At 47.4% G+C, this 23991-nt stretch overlaps 2 protein-coding genes and 1 non-coding gene across 4 annotated transcripts; all 3 read left to right on the top strand.

The window, feature by feature from the left end:
- Positions 1-860: 860 nt before the first annotated feature.
- COX6B1 (cytochrome c oxidase subunit 6B1) lies at positions 861-9048 on the top strand. Of its 2 annotated transcripts, none has more exons than XM_006217054.4 (4): positions 861-1012; positions 2606-2722; positions 3695-3795; positions 8860-9048. In XM_006217054.4, exons 2-4 carry the CDS (start codon positions 2617-2619, stop codon positions 8911-8913), a joined length of 261 nt encoding a protein of 86 aa, XP_006217116.1. In that variant the 5' UTR covers positions 861-1012; positions 2606-2616; the 3' UTR covers positions 8914-9048. The 2 variants fall into 2 exon arrangements, with proteins under 2 accessions (XP_006217116.1, XP_031527852.1); XM_031671992.2 differs by having other exon boundaries at positions 947-1091.
- Positions 9049-15088: 6040 nt separating this feature from the next.
- Positions 15089-23534, top strand: UPK1A (uroplakin 1A). Its single transcript, XM_072968794.1, has 9 exons — positions 15089-15161; positions 15251-15351; positions 15654-15742; positions 17208-17408; positions 19681-19755; positions 19884-19991; positions 20994-21173; positions 22826-22909; positions 22991-23534. Exons 1-9 carry the CDS (start codon positions 15145-15147, stop codon positions 23033-23035), a joined length of 900 nt encoding a protein of 299 aa, XP_072824895.1. The 5' UTR covers positions 15089-15144; the 3' UTR covers positions 23036-23534.
- TRNAS-GCU (transfer RNA serine (anticodon GCU)) lies at positions 22352-22424 on the top strand. Its single transcript has one exon. It is a non-coding gene; the product is annotated as a tRNA-Ser (tRNA).
- Positions 23535-23991: the final 457 nt, after the last annotated feature.

Below are 23991 nucleotides of genomic sequence, written 5' to 3'. Positions count from 1 at the left end.
ACTCCAGGGAGTCTAGGAGGCCCAAAAGGAGAGATCTGCCCTAGCCTGGGGGTGGGGGAATGGGTCAAGGAAAACTTCCTGGAGAAGAAAATAGCTGATTTGAGAAGTCAGGTAGGCAAAGAATGTTATAGTCAGAAGAAACAGCAGAAACAAAGGCCTGGAGGTAGATCTCACAGCACTGTTCAATGAACTAAAATATCAGTGTGGCTGGAGAGGGGACCATGGATCAGTTCACAAAGGATGTGTGGGCCATAGTAAGGGCCTGGCCTTGTCCGGAGGGCACAGGGGAGCCAGAGAGGGGTTTAAGCAGGGAAGAGATTTGGGCTTTAGGAAGATCTCATTAAGGGGGGGGGGGGTGAATGCAGGCATGTAAACAGGTAGTTCCACAAATAATTACAATGCTGATGAACACAGGATGTGTAAGAGGACCCCGGACCAGTTAGGCCTGGACAATGCACCCAACACAGTATGTGGGAAGCTTTGAAGGCCAGACTGAGGGGAGAGATGAAAGCAGTTCTGTAACTCCCTCTTTCAGACTCCAGAAGCCCCCTTTATTCATTCATTCAACAACATTCGCACAGGGTAAGCGTTCAATGAATAATTCCTGCATGACTATTTCCGCTGGGATATTTTCCCCAGGCCTACTCTCGAGCCAGCCCCAAGACCCAGAACCCCTTTCTCCTGGTAAAGACACGAAGTTGACAAGCACCTGTAACCAAGCGGCGTCCACAGCTAGAAACAGCCACAGCCAGGAGCAAGTCCAAGTGCCTCGCAAGCTCGCGATTGGGCCGGGAGTGGGGATGAACAGGCATTCGGCCCAATAGGAGGTCAGAGGTCGCATGCATGGGCGTGGCCTGAAAGGCTTCGGGGGCCGGCGCTCTAGCCGCACGTAAGGCTCCCTTATACGCTCCTCGCCCCGCTTCCGGCCGGTCTTAATTCCGCTTCCGGTCCGGCGCTGGCGTCTTTGCTGAGGGTCACATTGAGCTTCCAGCCGGTGCGGGGGCGTCTTTAGGTGAGTTTCGAGGGCTCGGGGGCCTGTGACCCCAGCCTGGGGGACTGAGGAGCCCGACCCTTGCTTCCCGGAGAACGAGGTGAGGTTTCTGGCCGGCAGTGGCCGGCCTCCCGGGTCACTGAGGTCCTGTACAGTTAGTAATCGTAGCTAATGATTATACTTCTTCCTCAATGCCATTAATATTCCAGACGGTTAATATTAATTCATTTAATCCTCCCTCTAGCCTTTACATCTGAGGTAGGGCAAGTGATTATCCGTTTTGACAAGGAGGCAGTTGAGGCTCAGATGTTAAGCAGTTTAGCCAGCGACTAGGATTTGGACTCGGTAGTTTGGACTGCAGTGTTCTCAATCACCAGGCCGCAGGTGTCCTCCCGGCGGCTGTCCTAGGCGCAGCCTGGCTTCCTGTTGTCTGGCCCCTCCTCTGCCTTAGGCGTTGGAAGGGCCGCGGGGTCATCCCTGATCCACCCTCACTCCCGGATAATGGGTGTAGATCGCTTGCAAAACAACGATGCCGATTGCATCTGTGTCCCAGCGGCTGGTGTTCCACATCTCTCCGCTCTCCGAAAGACTCTACTTTGGCGCCCCTGATCCCTATCATAACCTTGGATCGCTTGAATTTAACACTGGTCTGCTCACCTCTTTGTAACCCCACGACTCGTCGAATAATCTGAAATAGAGGCAGTTTCTTTTAGATTTCCCTAGCAAAAACAGCGTGTCACCTCATAAGAGAGATTATAGCAGAAGTTTTTAACCCTGGGTCCACAGAATCACACAGTTCAAGGGGTACTAGTGCTTGATGGAGGAAAATTTACACCTGGATATTTACTAATCTAATTGAAATGTAACAGTTCCTTTAGTAGGAATGGAGGCAGCAGCCCTAGTAGTGTTTGCATCATCAGTGACTTTGTCACCAGTCAAAATTGCTGGTCATCTTATATCACATTATGGTTGCAGATGTCACAAAATACCTTTTGCACTCATGATTATTTCAAAATTTTGATGGTTGCTGAATCTTCAGCTACCTATAATTGGTTTTCTTTGTGATCCTATGCAGTTTTTAAATGCACCTAAACATGTTCTGAGAAAGGGTTCGTTAGACCCCTGAGGAGTTTTTGGCACCAAAAGAGATTAGGAACCTCTGCAGTGTAGTTATGTCAGTAATCAAGTGCAGCTCCACCACATGTGTGCTCTATGACCTTGGGAAGTCACTTAAACACCCTGTCTCTTGTCTGTGAAACTGTTACTAATAGTTCTTGCCTTTTAGAGCGGCTGTAGGAATGAAGTGTGTAGAATAGTGCCTGGCCTGTAGTAAGCACTCAGTGAATGTCAGCTGGGGTTATGTTGGGACAAATAAGGCCTGATATTACCAAGGAATTGACCCCTCACACACACACCCTGCTGTGACTTCCACACTTAAAGTGGATTTGCCCTCCCCTTCTCCTCTGTGTCAGTATGTTGAAAGGGAAGGGGCGGTGGTTTGTGCACACCCAGCCCATTCTTCTGTGTCAGGCCTCTGCTGGGCCTGAGTGGCCTGACATCTCCATGCCCAGGCCCCCTAGGACCCCTGCCAACAGCCACTGTCTTTGCCTCCAGGAGTCAGCACTATGGCAGAAGACATCAAGACCAAAATCAAGAACTACCAGACTGCCCCTTTTGACAGCCGCTTCCCCAACCAGAACCAGACCAGGAACTGCTGGCAGAACTACCTGGGTGAGCGGGTCATGGGGCAGGGGCAGTGTTGACCTTCCCCTGGTCCCACACCTCAAGTCTTTCACCTCTTGCCTCCTCCTAGGGGACATACATCCCAGGCCTCTTCTCTTTCATCCTGGATGTCCTACCTTGTAGGCCCATGCCCCTCTATACCAGCTGTATTCAAGGTCTGGGCCAGAGTCGCAAACTTTGGTTCCCACAATTATTTTTTTTTTCAAGATGTGTGTGTGTGTGTATGGAATCTAATGCACATACAGGAAGTACATACAACTAAATATATAATCCTAAAGTGAATCCTCCGTGTTAACTATAATCTGGGAAGAAAATTAGATCCTGCCAGCACCCTGAGCTCTCCTGCCTACTCTATGACCTGTCTTGAAAACGACACTCTACTCTCCCAACCAGAGGTGTAACGCCACAGACTTACAGCAATTACATTTTGGTTTTATCACCGCTTTTAGGTTTGCCTCTTTGTGAACTTTATAAATACTGTATGTGTTCCTTTGTGTTTGGATTTCTGCGTTTAACAGTTTTGAAGATTGGTCCATGCTGTTTGGGACTCTTACAAATGACGCTGCTATAAACATCCTTATAAATGTAATTTGATGTCCACATGAATAATGCTTTTCTCTCTCGGGTGTATGCCCAGCATCTTAGCATCAAGACCGTCTTCCCCTTCCCTTGCCCTGGTTCTGGACTTCCGTAATCCCCACACTGCCTCTCATGTTGCCTTACCGTTTCTGACCCCAGAATTTCCCATTGAACAGTAGTTCTTTAGGGGTTGCAAAATCAGGTTAGTGAGGTTTGTCTAGCCCTTTTTAGTATTACGCTTGTAAGGGGATGTTTTCTTTGTGAAACTTGAGGGGTGTGTGTGTGTGTAATTAGTTGTGTATTAAAAGTATTTCTGTGAGTTTTGATCAAAAATGTGTTCTAGCCCTCGGTCTGGGCTGACCTGCTTCCCTTTCTTCACAGACTTCCACCGCTGTGAGAAGGCAATGACTGCTAAAGGGGGTGATATCTCCGTGTGCGAATGGTACCGGCGTGTGTACAAGTCCCTCTGCCCCATCTCCTGGGTATGTGCCTCCTCCTGGGGCCCTTGGGATGCTGGGGTGGCGTCTTTGCAGAGGGGAGTGTGGTGACTTGGTGGGAGCTCCTCTGTGAGAGGCAGAGGAAGGACGGGGCATCACTGGATGTGGATTCGGCCTTTTCTTCTTAGAATTGCCTCTCTTTCCTCCTTTTACTGATGCTCTCAACCAGGCAGGGCTCTCAGCCAAGGAAACGAGATCGGCTTACCCAGGCGCTCTACCTGTCCCTGTGGTGCTCACCATCTTTGGGAATCCTGTACTTTTCTCATATGAGCGTGTCCAAATATCCCCATCACCCAAACTGAATAGTCTCATGATTTTTCCACATTTCCTTTTGTTTGTTTCTTTCCTTTTCTGAAGTATTCTGAAGCAAATCCCAGACATGTCATTTCACCCTTACCTACTTCAGTGTGCAGCTCTCAAAACTAGGGATGTGTTAAGGCAGTCCTTTTAGGCCTGATCTGATCAGACATGTTGTTACTGTTCAGTATTCTCTGCTATACCCTCTTTTTTAAATAAAGAACTTATAGGGTAGGAGGGTATAGCTCAAGCAGTATGCTTAGCATGCATGAGGTCCTGGATTGAATCCCCAGTACCTCCTCTAAACAAAAAAATAAAGAAACCAACCTAATTACCTCCCTCCACCAAAAGAAAGTTTAAAAAAAAAACTTATGTTTAATATTGAATCTATTTCATCGAAAGACCCCATTGACAGTAAGAAACACTGAGAGATGTTTGAATCCTTTTTTTTTCAATGCTGGGAATGAATGTGACAAGCATGCTAATTTCAGAGATGTTAAAATGAAAAAAAAGTGTCTTAAAATCAAGATATGATGCTATTACAAAAGTAATAGTGCCGGTTTTGAAAAACAAAACTAATGTATGCAGACAGGAAAAAAGTAGAAGTCCACTGTGCTCGCCAATCCCTCTCCCCCAAGGTAACTACTGTTAACAGATTCCTTTTTCTCTATATATATTTTCCATGCATAAGCCTGTGGAACTTTTCCCTCTATGGATAGATCATACTATATAGTCTGTTCTGTGTGTCTTATCAGTGTGTCTTAGAGCCCCCATTTTTTATGACAGTGCATATAGATCTGCTTCATTTGTTTTAATTTATCAATGCTTTTACTTATCTCTCTTTTGATGGAGGTTCTGTTCTAATTTTTCAGTATTTTAAGCATCTTTGATGTACATCTTCAGGGCTTACTTCTTGAGAACAAATTACTTTAATGCACTCATCCTTGGCTTGCTCAGTTTTCCTCCCACCTCTCTGACCACACTCGTATGTTTTTGAGTCCCCTCTGCCCTCCCAGCATTTCACCTTGTTCCTGGGTGGTCTTGGGTAACACGACGTTGTGATCCCATAACATCCCGTCTCCAGCCTCAGCGCCTACATTAGGTGCCTGCTGGACGGCGTGCCAGGAAGCGTGCTTCTGGGACCTGGGCCTGCCCTTACCTGAAGCATCAGGTTGTGTGGTTCCTCCCGTCAGGTGTGCGCTGTGTCTGCCTTCTTAGGGCTGGATGTGATCCCACTCTTTATACCCAGCAGCCCTGGCTTTATTCCAGAAATTTGGTGAAATAAAAATAAGCGTTTTGTTATTGCTATTGTTTTTGTTTTTTAAGCAATATAACCACTTCACAGAAACTTAAGAAATGAAAGAAGGCGCAGGAAATTATTCCTTATCCTCCTGACCTGGCTGATAATATTGTAAAATCTTCCAGATGTTTCCTGTGTATTTTTTTTTAATTGAAGTAGAGTTGGTTTACAATGTTGTGTCAGTTTCGTCTGTGTATTTTTCAGAATTAGTCTCTGATCCCGGTGTGTGTATTTTGGGAAGGGTGGGGGTGGGAGTTCAGTGCTTTTCCTATATGAACATTTAAAACATTTTTTCCAATTATCTTTTATTTTCCGGTTTAAAAAAATCTTCAGTTTCTCCATGAGAAGCATGGTAGCTTTTTGTAAATCTTCAAAATGAAAGATTTATATAATGTAGAAAGTGAAAAACTCCTCAGTCATTGCCTTCTGAGTCCAAAGTTAATGTCCCTTAGTAATTTGGTGTAAATCTTCCACTTCCTATTCTGTGGGCCCGTGTGTGTGTGGGTGTGTGTTTATATCTATTTATGTGTAGATAAGGATCATATTCTAGGTGCTGTTTTGCCGTGGCTTTTTTTTTTTTCGTTTGCATTGTGTACCTATTTTCACATCAGTACAACCTGCTCAGTTATTGGGTAGCTGTTGGCTTTAATAGTTAAAAAATATCCCTTTTCCCTTTAGCTGGACTCAGTCTTTTTTCATTATTTTATTTATTTTTTTAACATTTTTTTATTGAGTAATAGTCGTTTTACAATGTTGTGTCAAATTCCAGTGTAGAGCACAATTTTTCAGGTATACATGAACATACATATATTCATTGTAACATTTTTTTTCGCTGTGAGCCACCACAAGATCTTGTATATGTTTCCCTGTGCTATACAGTATAATCTTGTTTATCTATTCTGCATTTTGAAATCCCAGTCTGTCTTCCCACCTTCTTCCCCCTTGGCAACCACAAGTTTGTATTCTGTGTCTATGAGTCTGTTTCTGTTTTGTATTTATGTTTTGTGGGGTTTTTTAGATTCCACATATGAGTGATCTCATATGGTATTTTTCTTTCCCTTTCTGGCTTACTTCACTTAGAATGACATTCTCCAGGAGCATCCATGTTGCTGCAAATGGCGTTATGTCAGTTTTTATGGCTGAATAATATTCCATTGTATAACTATACCATATCATCTTTACCCAGTCATCTGTTGATGGACATTTAGGCTGTTTCCATGTCTTTGCTATTGTAAGTAGTGCTGCTATGGACATTGGGGTGCAGGTGTCATCCTGAAGTAGGGTTCCTTCTGGATATATGCCCAGGAGCAGGATTCCTGGGTCATATGGGAAGTCTATTCCTAGTCTTTTGAGGAATCTCCACACTGTTTTCCACAGTGGCTGCACCAAACTGCATTCCCACCAGCAGTGTAGGAGGGTTCCCTTTTCTCCACAGCCCCTCCAGTATTTGTTATTTGTGGACTTTTGAATGACGGCCAGTCTGACTGGTGTGAGGTGATACCTCATTGTAGTTTTGATTTGCATTTCTCTGATAATTAGTGATATTGAGCATTTTTTCATGTGCCTATTGATCATTTGTATTTCTTCCTTGGAGAATTGCTTGTTTAGGTCTTCTGCCCATTTTTGGATAGGGTTTGTTTCTTTCTTGTTAAGTCGTATGAGCTGCCTATATATTCTGGAGATCAAGCCTTTGTCGGTTTCATTTGCAAAAATTTTCTCCCATTCCGTAGGTTGTCGTTTTGTTTTACTTATGGTTTCCTTTGCTGTGCCGAAGCTTGTAAGTTTAATTAGGTCCCATTTGTTTATTCTTGCTTTTATTTCTATTTCTTGGGTAGACTGCCCTAGGAGAACGTTTTTGAGATGTATGTGAGATAATGTTTTGCCTATATTGTCTTCTAGGAGGTTTATTGTATCTTGTCTTATGTTTAAGTCTTTGATCCATTTTTAGTTGATTTTTGTGTATGGTGTAAGGGAGTGTTCTAGCTTCATTGATTTACATGCTGCTGTCCAGTTTTCCCAACACCAAGTCTTTTTTCATTATTGTAAATGATACTGCAGTGTACAATTCCATTGCAGGAAATGTTTTGTTTGCCCTCTGAATGGTTTCTTTAGTTTCCTTTCCATGAATTGGGATTACTGGGCAAAGACTAATTTGCCAAAGGATCAGAGCAGCCTGATCCTTTAATTTAAAAGGAGTTGGGGTGGGGATAACAGTGCTAAGTATTGGTGGTTCTATAAATTGGTCTAGTCACTTCTGAGGTCAGTCCTGAGGGAGGATCTTTCAAAATGAAAAGATTCATACTCTAGATGTGGCAATTTCACATCTACACATCCTACAAAAATGTTTGTGTACAGGGATGCCCATTGCAGAGTTGTTTGTAATGGGGAACATTCAGAAATAACCCAAGTTTGACAAATGATAGTGTATTTATCTTGATCTGTGTGGCAGACTACAGAAAGAGCTCTAAGACTTGTGGGAAAAGCAAGTTGCAGGACAGTCTGTATAGCATGGCCTAATCTGTATATAGAGAATGTGTGATGTGTGGTGTGTGTGTGTAAATAAAACAGGCACACTTACTGTGGACCAGCTACTTTGTAAGTGCTTTATGTCATGTAAGGGCAAACATGCAAAAAAAAGGGGGTGACATAGGTACTGTTATCAGTATTCTCATTTTGCAGAATTGGAAACCGGGGCCTTGAAAGGTTAAGTAATGTGCCCAAGGTCACAGAGCTAGGAAGTGATGGAACAGGGATTCAGAGTCAGTCTTCCTTATCCGTGCATTTATCCACTTCCTCTAATACATAGCATATGAATGTGAATGTGTGAGTGTGTAAAAATGAATATGCTTCTAACCGCCTGTAGGAAGGTCTACAAGTTGCAGAGTGTTACCTCTGGAGAGTGTTGCAGTTTGGTACGGGCCTTTCCATCATTTTTATGTGTATGCATACATCTGTGAGCAATAGTAGGATCACACTATATCCGGTTTGGACCTTTTTGCACTTGACTGTGTATCTTAGCGATCCATTCGTGCTGGGGCATAGATCAGCCTCATCTTTTTCACAGCTGCCTAGCAGTCCTTCTTTCTACCATTCTGACAAACATCACTGAGTGTTGACTCCAGGGCTTCTAGAGCAGGACACCGTCATACGCCCAAAGCTCTACCTCTCCCCATGGACAGCTCTGCACTGAGTCTGCCTCTTACTCCTCCTCCCTCCCCCACCTCCTGTCCCCACTGTGGGTCAGCTCATGTCAGCTCATTCAGAACAGTGATTCTTGTCCTTCTGGGTCTCTTCTGGTTCTCCAGCTCCTGGAACAGTTACCAGTCCTGGCACAGAGCAGGTACTGGGGTTACTTGTTGACCGAACAGGTGGGCAAAGTGAGGGAGACAAAGAAGTCTGTCCGCCTGGCTTCCCCACGGGAGAAGGGAGTAACGCTGGCTGTGTTTCTACAGGTGACGACCTGGGACGAACGCCGGGCCGATGGCACGTTTCCTGGGAAGATCTGAACTGACCCCACCCCACCTCTGTCCTCCGTCCTTCTCCCCGGGGTGGTGAAGGCAGACCCGGCTACATAGTGATCCCCACCCTGGGATCCTGAATCATGGCTTAACTAATAATAAACACTTGTTGGAAAAGTGTAAGGCTGTGTATGTGTAAAAGAGCTGGGTGATGGGGCCAGATGGGGAATTAGGACCTTGACTAGTAAGAGAGACTGAATTCAGGGTGGTGGGGTTTTTTTTCTCTTTTCTTTTTTTAAAATTTTTGTTTTAATAAACTTTGACCACCTCTTCTTTACCAGACAATAGAGTGAGTGATTATACAGAATAACCTTGAGTTCCTGTGTGTGCTAAAATTTATCTGTATGTTCTTTATATTATCTGTACAATTTTTTAAAACCTTAGGTTTTGAAGCACATGAAAATAGTATAATAAAAACTCCTGTGTACCCATAGCTTCAACAGTGACAACAAATGACCAGTTTCATCTCTAACTACTCCCCTCCCCCCTAGGTAATTTTAAAGCAAATACTGGGGATCATATTTTATCCAGAAGTAAGTAAGCATATGTATCTCTTCAAGATACAGGTTTATTTTAAATATAATCATACCATAATTATATCTAATAATGAACAGTAAGTTCTTAATATCTAACAAGCAGTCTTCTGCACAGTGTGTAATTTCTCCCTATGTTCTAGGCCTCATTCATGTTGGCCATGGTCATTTAAGTAGGCCAAGTTAAATGTTCTTTCTCAGTGTCCCCAGAGGAATTGCTGCACGATAACGGTCCAAAATACCGTCCACCGCAGTCTTGTCAACGGGGAGCTCCTGAGACACTGTGACCAGATAGGGCACCATGTTATGGCCAAATCGGTGTTTCCTCAAAACCAAATAGTTGTGCAACAGATTTCTCTGAGGTGTATTCAAAAGAGCAGAGAGACGATTCTCGCATTGAGAGAAAATGGCCCTGGGGAGGAATCTTCCGAAATGGCTGCCCATGAGGAAGAGGGACTGTAAACGGAGGAGCCTCGTGCCTGCAGAGGGACTGAGGGACTCTAGAAGCTTTTGTCATGTGTTGGAAATAAGAATGAACTTAAACATGGTGAATATTTCAAACGAAAGTCCAGGGCGAGAGGGTTGAGCTCAGTGGTAGAGCGCATGCTCAGCATGCGCAAGGTCCCAGGTTCAATCCCCAGTACCTCTATTAAAAATAGTAATAATAATAAATAAGTAAATAAACCTAATGACCTCCCAAGCCAAAAAAAAAAAAAATGGATAGAAATACTGGGGTTGGGGGGGAATAAAAGGAAACAGTAAGTACAGTGAAAAGTCGAGATGCAGGGTTTCCCCTAACCCCAATCACCCAATTCTGTCCAGACACTGCCACCGTTAGCAGTTACCCGTGAATTCCTCCAGAGATAGCCCATGCCTCTAGAAGCATTTATAAACACCTGTTTTGTCTGTACTTGGTTTGATAAAGATCTGAGATGGTTCTCCCACTTCCTCTTTGATCTCCCATTTCTCATGCAGTTCCTACTGCATTGACCTCTTCATTGTAACAACCTGTGAGCTCATGAGATGTTCAAGGCACCGGGCTGGTTCCAACCTCAGGGTCTGTGCACCTGCTGTTTGCTTTGTCCAGAATGCCATTCCACAAGAGAGTGACACGACTCGCTCCCTCCTGCCTTCAGCTCTTCCTCAAGTACAACTTCATGAGCCCTTACCTGGCCACTCAACCTTCCATTTCATCTCCACACACAACACTCTGCAGCCCTCATGCCTTTCATTTCTTAAGCACTTACCACTAATATTCACTATATTTTACTTCTTTGCCCTTGATAATTGTCCACCCTAATACCAGAATGTAATTTCCACGAGGGCAGGGATTTTTTAAATATGTATATTACCTCTTTATCATTTTACGAAAATTTTCAAGCATACAGAAAAAGTGGACAACTAGTACAATACTCGCCCTTATACCCACCACCTAGTTTTAACAATTGTTAACACTGTGTCATAGCTACTTTGTGTAGGTGTACATTTTATTTTTTACTGAATCACTCAAAAGCGCTTTCCAAACATCCTGACACTTCACTCCTAAATAATTACCCATGTATCCCTGAAAAATGGCATGTTCCTTCATACCGTTATCAGTCCTGAGAAAAACTAACACGAATTCTCTAATGTCTCATATTCAGATTTCCCAAATTGTACCCCAAACCCCTTTTTTTTTTTAACTAGTGTTTAATTCGTTTATTTTTGGTACCAGGATCCAATCAAGTTTCACCTGCATTCTGACTTTTAGGTCTCTAGTAGTTTGTAAATTCTAGAATTCTCCCCCTCCACCCCACCCACTCTTGCAAGAATTAAAGAGGCCAGGCCCGCTGCCTCATAGAATGTCCCCTACTCTGGATTTGCCTAATTGTTTCCTCAGGTCATTTAGCTGCTGCTGCCATCTGTACTTCTTATAAACTGGAAGTTAGTTCTAAAGGCTTAATTAGAGGCAGTTCAGGTTTTTTTTTTTTGCAAGAATCCTTCCTGTGCGTGTCTCCCGTTAGTGGTGGCTGAGTCTAATCCCTAGGAAAGTAGGTGGCCATTAGCTGTCTGGAGAGATCTGTTTTCCCTTTTTGCCGTAGGCAGATGACCTGTGGGGTGAGACTATGGGGAACGGTTCCCCCATGGCTCCCTGACAGCCTTGCACGTCTCCACATAAGCGATATTTAACTGTGGTCTGACCCGGACCATGGCAGAACACTTGCTGATTCCTCCTGAAATAAAGGGAGGTAAGCAGGCTTGCAAAGCGCTGCCACGAGGCATTTTCCCACCTGCCTCCCTCTCCTGCAAAGACTGCCGCAAGACCATTTCTCATTCAGCTCCCCTGTGTCGGCTGAGTACAGGATTTTCCACCTCACTCCTCCTCGGAGCGTAACTGCAGGCTATAAAACAACTCTATAGCTACCTTGTGAGGCACCTTACCTGCCTTATTTATCATGGGCCTTCAGCAACTCCACGAGCCACGTATGATTATGACCCGTATTTCACAAGTGAGGAAACTGACGCTTCTGTTCCTTCTGCTGGTCCACTTGGTTGTGAGTCTGTCCGGGGCTATGCATGAGGTGCTCACTGCAGCATTATTTAAGTGGGAGTGGTGGGGTCGGGGAGCTGGAAGTAGCCTGACCCTCCTCTCTGGAGAAGAGAGTAAACTGTGGGACCACAGGTGTCCCAAGCAACCGTCAGAAGCCAATGTGTCCAGAGGAACATGGATGGATCTTAATAAAATCGTAGTGCTGAGCAAGAAAAGTAAGAATAGCATGAGGTATTTAACACAATCATGGGTATGTAAATTAGAAAATACATGCACAGGAAACCATGGCTCCCATTTTACAAGAACCCACCCAACAAAAAAAGATATATATGAACAGATTACAATGTTTGCCAGTAGGGGGCACCAAAAGAGATTGCAAATAGGGAGATATGAGGGAATACAAGAAATCAAGAGGTGTCTTGTGGGGAATAATGAGCTATAAACTGAGGGTGTGGTATTAACTCAACCCATGACACCTGCAATCTGAAAAGAAGACGGGAAGGAGTGTGGAGGAGGATGAGTCCCAAATTTAGTAGGGAAGGTGTCTCTGGGGCGAGATGGCGGCTTCGAATGTCATCTGCAATGTATGCACTTTAAAAAACAATCTGCAGTGAATCCATAAAAATGCTTAGATTTGACAGAGCGGGGTGATGAGGATGTAGGTGTCACATTACTCTCTACATTTTTTGTATACTTGAAATGTTTTATTTTTTGGAGGGGGACGGTAATGAAGTTTATTTATTTATTTTATTGGGGGTACTGGGGATTGAACCCAGGACCTCATGCACGCTAAACATGCGCTCTACTACTGAGCTATCCCCTCCTCCCTTGAAATGTTTCATAATAAAAAAATTTTTTTTGAGAAAAGTTTCCTTTCACCACTGACCATGGAAAACAAAACATCTTATTTTAAAAACATAAGTACAAAAAAATAAAAATAAATACGATGCCAATATGTTATCATTAAATCCTAGTCAGTCAGTGAGGCCTGTTAAGAACTGCTCTTAAGAAAGGAGAGGTGTTTAGGACACAGCAGCATCAAACTGCTGATATTTCTCCACGGTACCATCAGAAGGACTGGTTAGAAATGAATCCTTTACTCATCACATGAATTTTGTATCATTCCGATGCCATTTCATTTCATGTCCATGAAACACCTAAAATTAACTTGTGTGCCCTCTTTGGAAAACATCACTTTTAACACATTGAATATATTTCTTTTGAAAGGATCCACCCTCTTTAGAAAGCATTGTAATAAAAAAAAATACATTTATTGTGAGCGTACAGCTTGATGACATTTCACAGTCTGAATATTCCTATGTAGCCAGTGTCCAAATCAAGAAAGAGAAACTCCTTTCCTGTCCCCTCCAGTCACAATGCCCCCAAGGTAACCACTCCCCCTATTTTTTGTTGTTGTTGTTTATTCTAGAATTTTTTATCTAGACTCATACAGTTGTAGCCTTTTGAGTGTGGCTTTTTTTCATTTAGCAAAATGCTTTTGAGGTTCACCCCGCGGTTGCACCAATCCATTCCTTTTTATTGTTGAATAGTATCCATTGTGTGCATGCATTGTGTGCATTAAACATTCTCCTGTTAAGAGACATTTGGGTGGTTTCCGGTTTGAGGCTGTTAGGAATACACTCCCAGCGCTTGGTAGACAGAAGTGGGGGAATTTCTGGGGACAAATAGCTGGATCATAGCGTAGGTGTGTATCATCTTTAGGAGATCTTGCCATTGTGATTTTTATCATCAGCCTTCTGAGCATCTGAGTAATTAGCACTTCAAATTTTATTGTTCTGGCTTATATAATAGTAAGAAAGAATACTGAAAATTCAAAACACCCAAATACACTGGGTTCATGTTTCAGGACAAAATGAATTTCTTTTATGACAGGTGACATATTATTGCCCCCACTGATGACAACTTTCTGCTTTTACTAGACATTTTATATAACGTCTAATTACAGTTATCAACTATTTGAAAATAAAAATATTTCATATTATTAGCTTGGCCCTATTATTTTGCAAGTTATTTTAGCTAAAGTTTATAAAATGTATTTTACAGATTATATGGATTATTATTTAAATTTTCTCATTAGTACTTAATATATATATAAATCAACAGAGAAAAACAATTTTAAATGTAAAGTGGATTGACTAAAAATCAATTATCCATTTTAACTGGAAAACATCTCATGTGTCTTATTACCAAGCCAGTATCTTGACAGTGGAATTTTAAGTTCCATTTGTTTGCTCGTATCTCTCACACTGGGAGAGCCAAGGCCTAGAGAGAAATCGCTGCAAATGCCCTAGTCCTCGGGGTTGAGAAGTTCTGGGGAAGAACCAGCGCCCCAAGCCACAATTTTCGCCTGCGGAATTAGCCTTGTGCCACGAGGGGGCGCCATCGGAGGGAACGTGGGCCTCTCCCGAGCGTTGCTGGTGAGGCGCGGCCGCCTGCTGCACCAGGCCTGAAGACACCCTTTGCAGTCATCCCCGCACTTAGTTCCCACTCCCGTCCAAGAAAGTGGTATGATGGTACCCATTCTGCAGATGGGCAAATGCACATGCCAGGACGCGCTGCACGGAGTAGGCGGAACTTGGATTTGAACCTAGGTCCCTTTGATTCCGCGGACTGAAGACATTTCCACCCACGGCTCCTTGCTCTGACCCTGCTTTCTCCGCTCGTGTGCGGTGATGCTGGGGGCCACGTTTCTCCCACCAAGCCCATCAGTGTCCCCTTCTCTTTTTCTAGCACACTCGTCTCCCTGCTTGCTCTTTAGATATTCATCTCAAAATCCTCTGACACACCCCTTTTCCTTCCATCTTGCCCCTCATCCCAGAGCCCGAAAATCAGCCTTCTGAGTATTCTTCCCACTTGCCTCATCTGCTATCTCCTCTCCTTGTCCAGCTGCCCTCGCCTGCTGGGGTCCTGGCCTGCCACTTCCCCTGGCTCCCAGCCTGGGTGTGGTGGATTCACCAGCAGAAGACGCAGTTCCGGGATTGCTGCTGGTTTGACTTGGATCTCTCCCCTCCTCCCAGGAAGGCTCTAGTCCTAAGGAGAGACAGCAAGTCTCACCCTCCCCGCCCTGCCCCCTCCACCACCACGATAGCCTGAGAACCAGAGGCATGTCACCCTGCCCATTTGGCCAGATATAGCATGATCTGGAACTTCAGGTCTATAAATCACTTGGTGGGGGTGGGGGGGCTCTTAAAGCTGTTCTCCCACACTGGTCTGCTGCTTGACCTCTTGTCCCCTCCTCCAGACACCCTCCCCTCTTCCAGGAAACTGGCCCAAGGAGGGGCCTGAGCATATATAAGAAGCCACTGCGGGAGGGGCTGGCCAGAGAGGCTTCCAGCAGAGAAGGTGAGGAGGGGGTTCTGGGGGCCCGGGTGGGCAGGGGGAGCTGGGGAGGGCTGAGGCTCAGGGAAGGCCAGTGCTGAGCTCTGGCCAGTGACTGCCCCACCTGAGCCTCAGTTTCCTCTTCTGTAAAATGGCCCACTGCTGGGGTTGTGGGAGGCTGGACACACTTGATATCTGTCTGGGCCCAGCAGAAATCTGGGAGCAGCCCCTGACAGCTGGGGTGTGGAGTGGGGGCAGTGGGTCCGGCCAGGCCCTTGCTCTCTCCCAACCCCGCAACTAGCCTCATCCCTGCGCTTGTGTCCCAGGCAGGACTATGGCTTCTGCAGCAGCAGAAGCAGAGAAGGGGTCTCCAGTTGTGGTGGGACTGCTGGTCATTGGCAACATCGTTATTTTGGTGAGACATCCCCCAGGGTGGGAAGATGGGCAGGCAGGTGGGGAAGAGGGGGTCGGTCCTCAGCCTGGGGGAGGAGCATGGCTAAGGGCCCAGGACTCCCCTAATGGCCAGTGCCTCCTGGCTCTCAAGTCAGAGCTGCCCAGATTTGAATCCCAGCTCTGCCTCTCTCCAGCTCTGTGACCTTGAGCAAGCGACTTTACTTCTCTGTGCCTGTTTCCCCATCCATAGATGATGTCCTCATTGTGGGCATTGCTGTGTGCATTAATCCCAGTATGGCCCTCTGCTCAGAAAAAGTGCTTGACAAGTGCCAGCTAAAATCATCAACATGATATGGACATACAGTGCCTGCTTGGCACACAGAAGGCCCAGAGTAATGAGTAATAACAATATCTTTTAATTATGTGATACCTGCATGGCTCTAGAGCCAGACAGCCTGGGTTCGAATCCCAGCTAAGCCACCTTCTATTGTGGGACCTTGGGCCAGTGATGTGACCTCTCTGGGCCTCAGTGTTCTCATCTGGAAGATGGAAATAAAATAGGAATGCTGAGAGATAAAATGAAGTACTGGATTTGTGCTCAGACCAGAATTTGGCACACGTGGTTGCCATTTGCATTGGTCAGGACAACAGCTGGCAGAATTACTGACTGTCACACAGACAGCAGTGACAAGGGCCAATGCACACAGTAAGCACTCTATCTATGAGCGTTCGTTTGGTTGATTTCAAAGGTATCCACTGAGCACTCTTCCTCTTACCTTGTTCCTCGGCCCCATAGGTAACCAGGTTTTCGGTTTCTCCAATATTTCTTTAAGCAAATACAAACAAACAGGAACACATAAACCTATATTCTCCCCTTTCTTGCCCGAAATGTAGCTTGTTCCACGTCCTGTTCCATGCCTCCCACTTCCTCGGCTCACGTCACCCGTAGGCCACTCCACCTGCTTCCTCAGACAGCCTCCTTGCCCTTTTCCACAACGGGACAGCACCCTGTGGCAAGGCATCCTGGCTCCTTTACCCACGGTGCTGGGGGGAATAACCTTGTGGGTTTGTGATTTTCCTGCATGGGATTGATTCCTGCAAGTGGATCAGTGCTGGCCTGATGCATTTGTCATTGTTCAGTCCACGGCCAAACTCCCCTGGAGGGAAGAGCAGCACTCTTCAGGGAAGGCAGGTGGACCTGGCATCTTCACGTGCTCCAGGTTTTGCATGTCGCATATCCTTGTATCCTTGAACACACTGGCAGCTGTGGAGAGAGGGGAGGAGGGTGGGGGTGCAGGGGTCTGGCTGGGCCCGCCATTCCCTCCTGGCCTCCTGCCCAGCTGCGTCCCCACTCACAGAAGGTGATGTCTTTGCACACTTTACCAAGAGGGCAGTGGAGGCTCAGAACGGGGCACTCGCTCTTGGAGACTCATGCAGCCAGGGCTGCTGCAGCTGCATGGGCCTCGCTAACCCCCTGCCCTGTCCAGCTGTCGGGCCTGGCCCTGTTTGCCGAAACGGTGTGGGTGACAGCCGACCAGTACCGCGTGTATCCACTGATGGGCGTCTCCGGCAAGGACGACGTTTTCGCCGGCGCCTGGATCGCCATCTTCTGCGGCTTCTCCTTCTTCGTGGTGGCCAGCTTCGGTGTGGGCGCTGCCCTCTGCCGCCGCCGGTCCATGATCCTCACGGTGAGGCCCCGGGACCAAGGAGTAGGGTCGGGTGGGGCACAGAGGTCATCCTCACGGAGTCATGGTGACAACCGCACCACAGCCACTGCTGTGTGTGCTCAGCCTCGTGGCAATCATTTCATTTCATTGGCCCATAACCTAATAACCTAGGCTCGGCTGTTACCCTCATTTGGTAAAGGCACCAGGGAGGCCGGGAAGGAAGCTCTGCACAGGAGGCTGGCTCTCGAGCAGCAGGACTGGGATTTGAACCTCAGCTAGTTGGTCTCCATGATCTGAACTCTGTGGATAAGAGCGACAATAATAATAGCATGGCTACCATTTAATGAGTGTGCTCCCTGCACTCTAAGTGCTCTGGATTAGTTCATTTGTTGCTCACAACCCACCACCAGATACCATCCTGATCTTCATCTTTATCTTCCTCACCATCATTGTCATCATGAGTCCATTGAACAGAGTTGAAACTGAGGCTCAGAGAAATGAAGTCGTGTATCCAGGGTGCTAACTGAAAGTGAGTGACAGAGCCAGGATTTACACCTGAGCACTTCAGTGCTTGAGCTTGTGCCCTTAACCTCTGCCTACAGCCATGCCCCACGCCCCACACGAGGCTAAGCTGTTTAGAAAATGAGCTTCCTCAATCCTTTTAGAAGCCCCCTGAAATTAGTGCTTCTTCACCCATTTACCAGATGAGGAAACTGAGGTTCAAAGAGGCCAACAGCCCCTGTGATAGGAAGAGCGGGGATTCCAATCCTCACCCCACTGATACAGATTCAGCACGGGGCTCCCTCCACCCATGAGGGCCTTTTGGATTTCCAGAGGCAACTCCTTATTCAATGTGCAAATGTTTACTGAGCAAGAACCATGTGCCAAACCCTCACTGGGCCCTGGGCTATCTAGAGAGCAAACCAGGAAACCTCTTGCCAGACGGGAGGGTGCTCCGCTGGGGGAGCAGTGGCCAGGGAAGGGAGATTTGGAGCTGGGGAAGGGGAGAGGTCTTGCAGTCCGAGAGAGCCAAGACCCCTGGGGGAAGGGAGTGAGCCGTGTGTGCATCTGTAGGAATAGCATTCAGGGTAGAAGGAACAGCAAGAAAAAAGACTCTGAAGGCAGAGGGGACAGGAGTGCAGTGTGAGGTGGGAGCGAGTGAGAGGAACTGAGGGCGTACTGGGAGAACAGAGAGGGTGGGCATGGTGATGGGGGAGAGAGGGGAGGTGGGCCTGCCTATCAGGTGGATTTATGGGCCTTGATAAGGACTTTGGCTCCACTGTAAGTGAGACGGAGCCATGGAAGGGCTCTTTTCCTTTTCTTTCCTTTCCTTTTTTTTTTTTCTTCCCTGCATTTACTTCTCTGGCCAAACCATTGAACCAAAGCCCTAAAAGTTCACCCAAGTAGTTAAAAAAAAGTCTGTGCATCTCCCCTATTAGTTTGTCATGAACTGACACGGAACATTTTTTTTTAATTATAATGGGAAATTGCAAACAGACTAGAGTAATGCCATGATGATCCCTTCGCACCTATCACCTGGTTTCAACAGCATCACTCAGGGACTGGCCAGCATCCTCCCCTCCACCACACCCTCTGCCTGCCTGCAGTTTTCTTTCCTGGGGTATTCTGAAGCACATTCCAGACACTAAGTCACTAACTTGTAAATACCCGAGTGCACGTTTCCCTAAGTGACAAGGACTGATTGATTTTAAAGCAGTCAGGCGCCTTGGGCCATAGCATCTCACCCACTCCACCCTCTGTTGCTTTAAGGCTGAGGGGTGAGGACAACTGAGGACCAGGAAAACAATTGTCATTAAACACCAGTCAAAGAGCTTTAGTTTCTACTTCTTCTTTCTTTTTTTGTTTTTTTCGCACAACCACTGTGCTGTGGGCACACCCTGCAAAAATGCACCCTGGTCCCTCCGTATCTTTCTTCCAACACCCAGTCTGTGCTCAAGTGCCCCTGGTTGTCTGGAGAATGTCTTTATTTTTTCCTTTTCTACAGTATATTCATTTACTGCATCCAAGCCAACAGTTAACTTTGGGGACTGCTTTAGCCATTTTTTGTTGATTTCATTTCCCCCTAGTATTTTGTTAGGAAAAATTTCAAACACACAGAGAGCGTGAAAGACTTGAACAGTGTATATCCGCCACATAGATGTTTCCACCCACGGTGTCCTAGACTTTCTAAAAATTGTGTTTCTCTCCATGGGTCCTGGAGGGGTATAACTTCGCAGGCTTTGCCCTGACTGGGCGGTGCGGTGCGTCTGTCCTTCCCTCCCTCTCTCCCCAGTACCTGGTGCTCATGCTCATCGTCTACATCTTTGAGTGTGCCTCCTGCATCACGTCCTACACCCACCGAGACTACGTGAGTCTGGCGGAGGCCAGGGAAGGGGCATGACTTCTGTGGGGTGGGGATGTGGTGAGGGTCTCGGGCTGGGGGTGGAGGTCAATCTCTCTCCCCATCCAGCCCCTGTTCTTCCCGGCCCTCTGCAGATGGTGTCCAACCCATCCCTGATCACCAAGCAGATGCTGACTTTCTACAGTGCAGACTCAGACCAGGGCCGGGAACTGACCCGCCTCTGGGACCGCATCATGATTGAGGTGGGCAAGGGGAGGCAGGGTGGGTGGAGAGGGCTGGAGGACCTGGGGCTCTGATCGCAGACGTGGACAGGGCTCCCAGGGAGGGGCTCTGGTCATCACCGTTCCGGATGAATAAACAGGCCCAAAGGAGGGAAAGTCACTGGCCCAGGGTCATGTGGTCCATGTGGTTGGTAAGGGGCAGAGCTGGGATCCAAACCTGGCAGCCTAGATCCAGAGCCTCCGCTCTTAACCATTGCACATGCTGTCTTAATAATTACAACCACAACAAACCTTAAAGAGCACCACCTTTTGTTTACTGCTGTTCCAAGTACTTTTGAGCTTATTTGATCCTGGCAACCTCCCAGAAGGGAGATCAGCTCTTTAGTGATGAGAAACCCAGGCTGGAGGCTGAGGACTTGCACAAGGCGACACAGCTAGTAAGTCACAGAACCGGCAGGATTCAAACCCATGCTGCCAGCTTCCAGAAGCCACATTCTTTCTTTTCCTTTCTTTCTTTCTTTTTTTTTTTTTTGTAAAATGAACCCTGAGAGATCAGAAGCCGCATTCTTAGTTAAACCAACATGATACGACAGCACGAGAGGAGAATACTGAGGACCCATGGAAATCGAGGTCCCAGTCTGGTTCAGGTTGTTTGTCTAGCCAGGATTGGAACCCAGGTTTGAAGGAGCCTATGTTTTCATCATTTGGGAGCCACAAATGCAACACCCTCGGGGTCTAGGAGAAGCCAGAAATCTGTCTTTTGATAGCTAATTCAAAAAAATTTTTTTAAATAAATCAGGAGTGTGGGTTTGCTCCAAATCCATCAGCCTATTGTTGCTTGGATAAGTGTCTTCTGCTCCTTGCTCGCACATCGACACTGCTGCCCCTCTTCGAGGCCCAGGACACAGGGAAGTTGGGTCCAGCTGGGGCCCAGACCAACCTTGCCTTCTCTGCTGTGTGACCTCAGGCGAGTGGCTGTCCTCTCTGAGCCGAAGCCCGCCTGACCCCTGCCTCTCTCTGCAGCAAGAGTGCTGTGGCACGTCAGGTCCCATGGACTGGGTGAACTTCACATCAGCCTTCCGGGCCACTACCCCGGAGGTGGTGTTCCCTTGGCCCCCACTGTGCTGTCGGCGGACTGGAAACTTCATCCCCCTCAATGAAGAAGGCTGCCGCCTGGGCCACTTGGACTACCTGTTCACCAAGGTGTGACCCTGCTCCCACTGTGTCTGCCCGTCTATCCAGCCCTCTCTAGGGTTCTTCTGTCTCTTCCTCCCTCCTACTGTCTGCCTGTCATCTCCCCCAACCATCTGGCTTCCTCTTCCTCTCCGCTCCCTCTAGCTCTCCCAACTCTCCATCTGTCCCTCCTTCCCTCTGCAAGCCGGCGGGGCGGGGTGCGGGGTGTACGCCGGTTCTGTCTGGTCCAGACCTGGCACCCGGGACTTTTCTCAGGTTGTTTGGGAAGAAGAGCAACAATAAAAATAGCAACAATGAAGAAGAGCAACACCAACAGCAGCCAACATGTACTGAGCCTTTACTTGGTACCAGGCACCCTTCGAAGTGCTTTGCATTTTTAACCTATTTAATTCTCGCCGCAGCCTCATGCGGTAAAGGTCATTGTGATCCCATGTTACAGATGGTGAACCTCGCTCGTGAGGGATGGATCTGGGATGTGATTTCAGGCAGTCAGGCCCCAACCAGGTGTTTTTTGTTGTTGTTGTTGGTTTGTTTGTTTTTTAATAGATGGAAGACAACTTAATTGGAGCCTTTCATTTTTAATTCAGCGGGTTTTTTTTCTTTTAACGGAGGTACCGAGGATTGAACCCAGGACCTCATACATGCTAAGCATGTGCTCTACCACGAAGCTATACCCCTAACCCCCAAGGTGTTTTAACTACTGCAAGGGAAGTGCAGGGGCAGAGAGAGAAGCCAGAGGAGGTTAGACTAGGAGGAGAACCGGTCCCAGTGGTCCCGCTGGCCACTCGTGGCTGCCTGGGGACCCTACAGGAGCATGTCTTAGATCAGGGGTCTTGGAGAGGGGAGCCAGCGTGCAAACAGTTTCTGCCATCAGCCATTTCTCTGGCCCTGGCTCTGTGCAGGATTCCAGGCATCATCTCCCAGAACCCCCACAGCTGCTTTCAGAGGGCAGTGCTGTCAGATGGCCACATCACAGAAGGGAAAAAAAGGGCAGAGAGTCAGAATCAGAATGCTTCACAGCCAACAAATGGCAGAGCTGGCCCCCACCTCAGTCCTGCCCGACCACAGGGCACACAGCCTGAACATCTGTTCCTGGCCGCTTCCACATCGGGCCAAGCAGGGGTCTACATGAAGGTGGCTGGTGTGGGGCTCTGGCCTGGCTAGACCTCACCTCTAAATGAGGCGGTGGGGGCTATAGCTCAGTGGTAGAGTGCATGCTTGCTGTGCATGAGGTCCTGGGTTCAATCCCCAGTGCCTCCAGTGCCTCCGTTAAGGAAAAAAAAAAGTTAAAGAAAAAAAAAACTGAACTGACCCTAAAGGCATATTTCAAACCCTTGGAACTTGTGGGCAGCATAGAAAGCTGGCCCTAAACAAAATCACCCCCAGACTGTCATAGCCACCATCCTGACAGCACCTGCTCGTGCAGGGCCTGGGTGCCGAGCTTGGGGTGACACCATATCCCTGGCTCCCTGAAACTACCCTGGTGGGTGGACACTGCCCTGATCTGCGTGGTGGGAAAGCCACACCCACCATGATCTTACAGGTAAGAAAACCAAGGCTGGAGAAAGGAAGCCACTTGCCCAAGGGCACACAGAGGCTCTTGCTTTCAGCAGCCAGCCTCCCTAGGCCTTTCCTCAAACCTCCGTTTCCCCCCTGCCCAGGGCTGCTTCGAACACATTGGCCATGCCATTGACAGCTACACGTGGGGCATCTCATGGTTTGGCTTTGCCATCCTGATGTGGACGGTGAGAGGCAGGGAACCCAGGGGCTGAGTGGGATGTGGGTGTGGGGCTGGAGCGCCCCCCATCTGACTGTCTCCTTCCCAGCTCCCTGTGATGCTGCTCGCCATGTATTTCTACACCACGTTGTGAGGAACAAGAAGGCAAGGCCACGTGCGCAGCCCAGGCCTCCTCCTGCCCTACTTCCTCCGGCTGAGACCCGGAGGACCGCCTCACCTCTCCCCTTCCCACCCCCCCGTCTCTTCCCTCTTTCTACTCCAAAGACCCTTTACCAGGTTTCTGAGCCGTGTTGGAAGTTGGGGTGCCCTGAACCCCCTGGACATGTGTGCACAGACCCTTAGCCCTTAACCTCTTTTCACTTGGCTAATTCCTGGCCCATCTTTCGGTGTCAACTTAAAGTCCTGTCCTCAAGGAGCCCTTCCCTGACCCCCCACCCCGGTCACAGATGCCCCTCTTGTAGCCCCCTGAGCTCCTCCTTCACGGTCGATGTCGCCACCGTCACTGAATGGCAATGTGGTTGTCTATTTAAGCTCTGGTAGACTGAGACTGCCGTGTGGGGAGGGACAAGTTCTGTCATGGTCACTTTATTGTCCCCAGCATCGCCCAGCACAGGGCTGAGCACAGATACTCAATAAACACTGCTTGAATGTGTTGATTTGTTTTCTTATGAAGCAAAGGCAAATAAACAAGAACTCTTCCCATGAAAAGAGCAGAAACCCAACTGGCACTGTCTAAAACATCAAATGGAATTTACTAGCTCATGTAACTGAGTCAGTAGGGCTGGCTTCAGGCATGTTTGGATCCAGAGGTTCAGTCTCAGTTTCCAGGAAGCCCGTTTCATTCTCAGGCAGAATTTCTCTGGCAACACCAGACTTACACCTCCATAGCTCAGCAACACAACAGCAAGAAAGGGCCTCTTTCCCAATAGCTGTTGCCAAGGTCAGGGATGAAATCTCACTGTCTTGGTTTAGGTTCTAGGCCCACCCTTCGGTTGAGGAAGGGAGGGCACCTGGATTAACATTCTTGCTAAGGATGCATCCATGGGGGTGGTGTTGGGAGGGGGGTTGTTTAGCAAAGGAAAATCAGAG

The sequence above is a fragment of the Vicugna pacos genome, chromosome 9 (assembly GCF_048564905.1).
Source record: "Vicugna pacos chromosome 9, VicPac4, whole genome shotgun sequence".
NCBI classification, from domain to species: Eukaryota; Metazoa; Chordata; class Mammalia; order Artiodactyla; family Camelidae; genus Vicugna; species Vicugna pacos.
The sequence above is the reverse complement of the archived record's forward strand: the minus strand, read 5'-3'. Positions and strand labels throughout refer to the sequence as shown.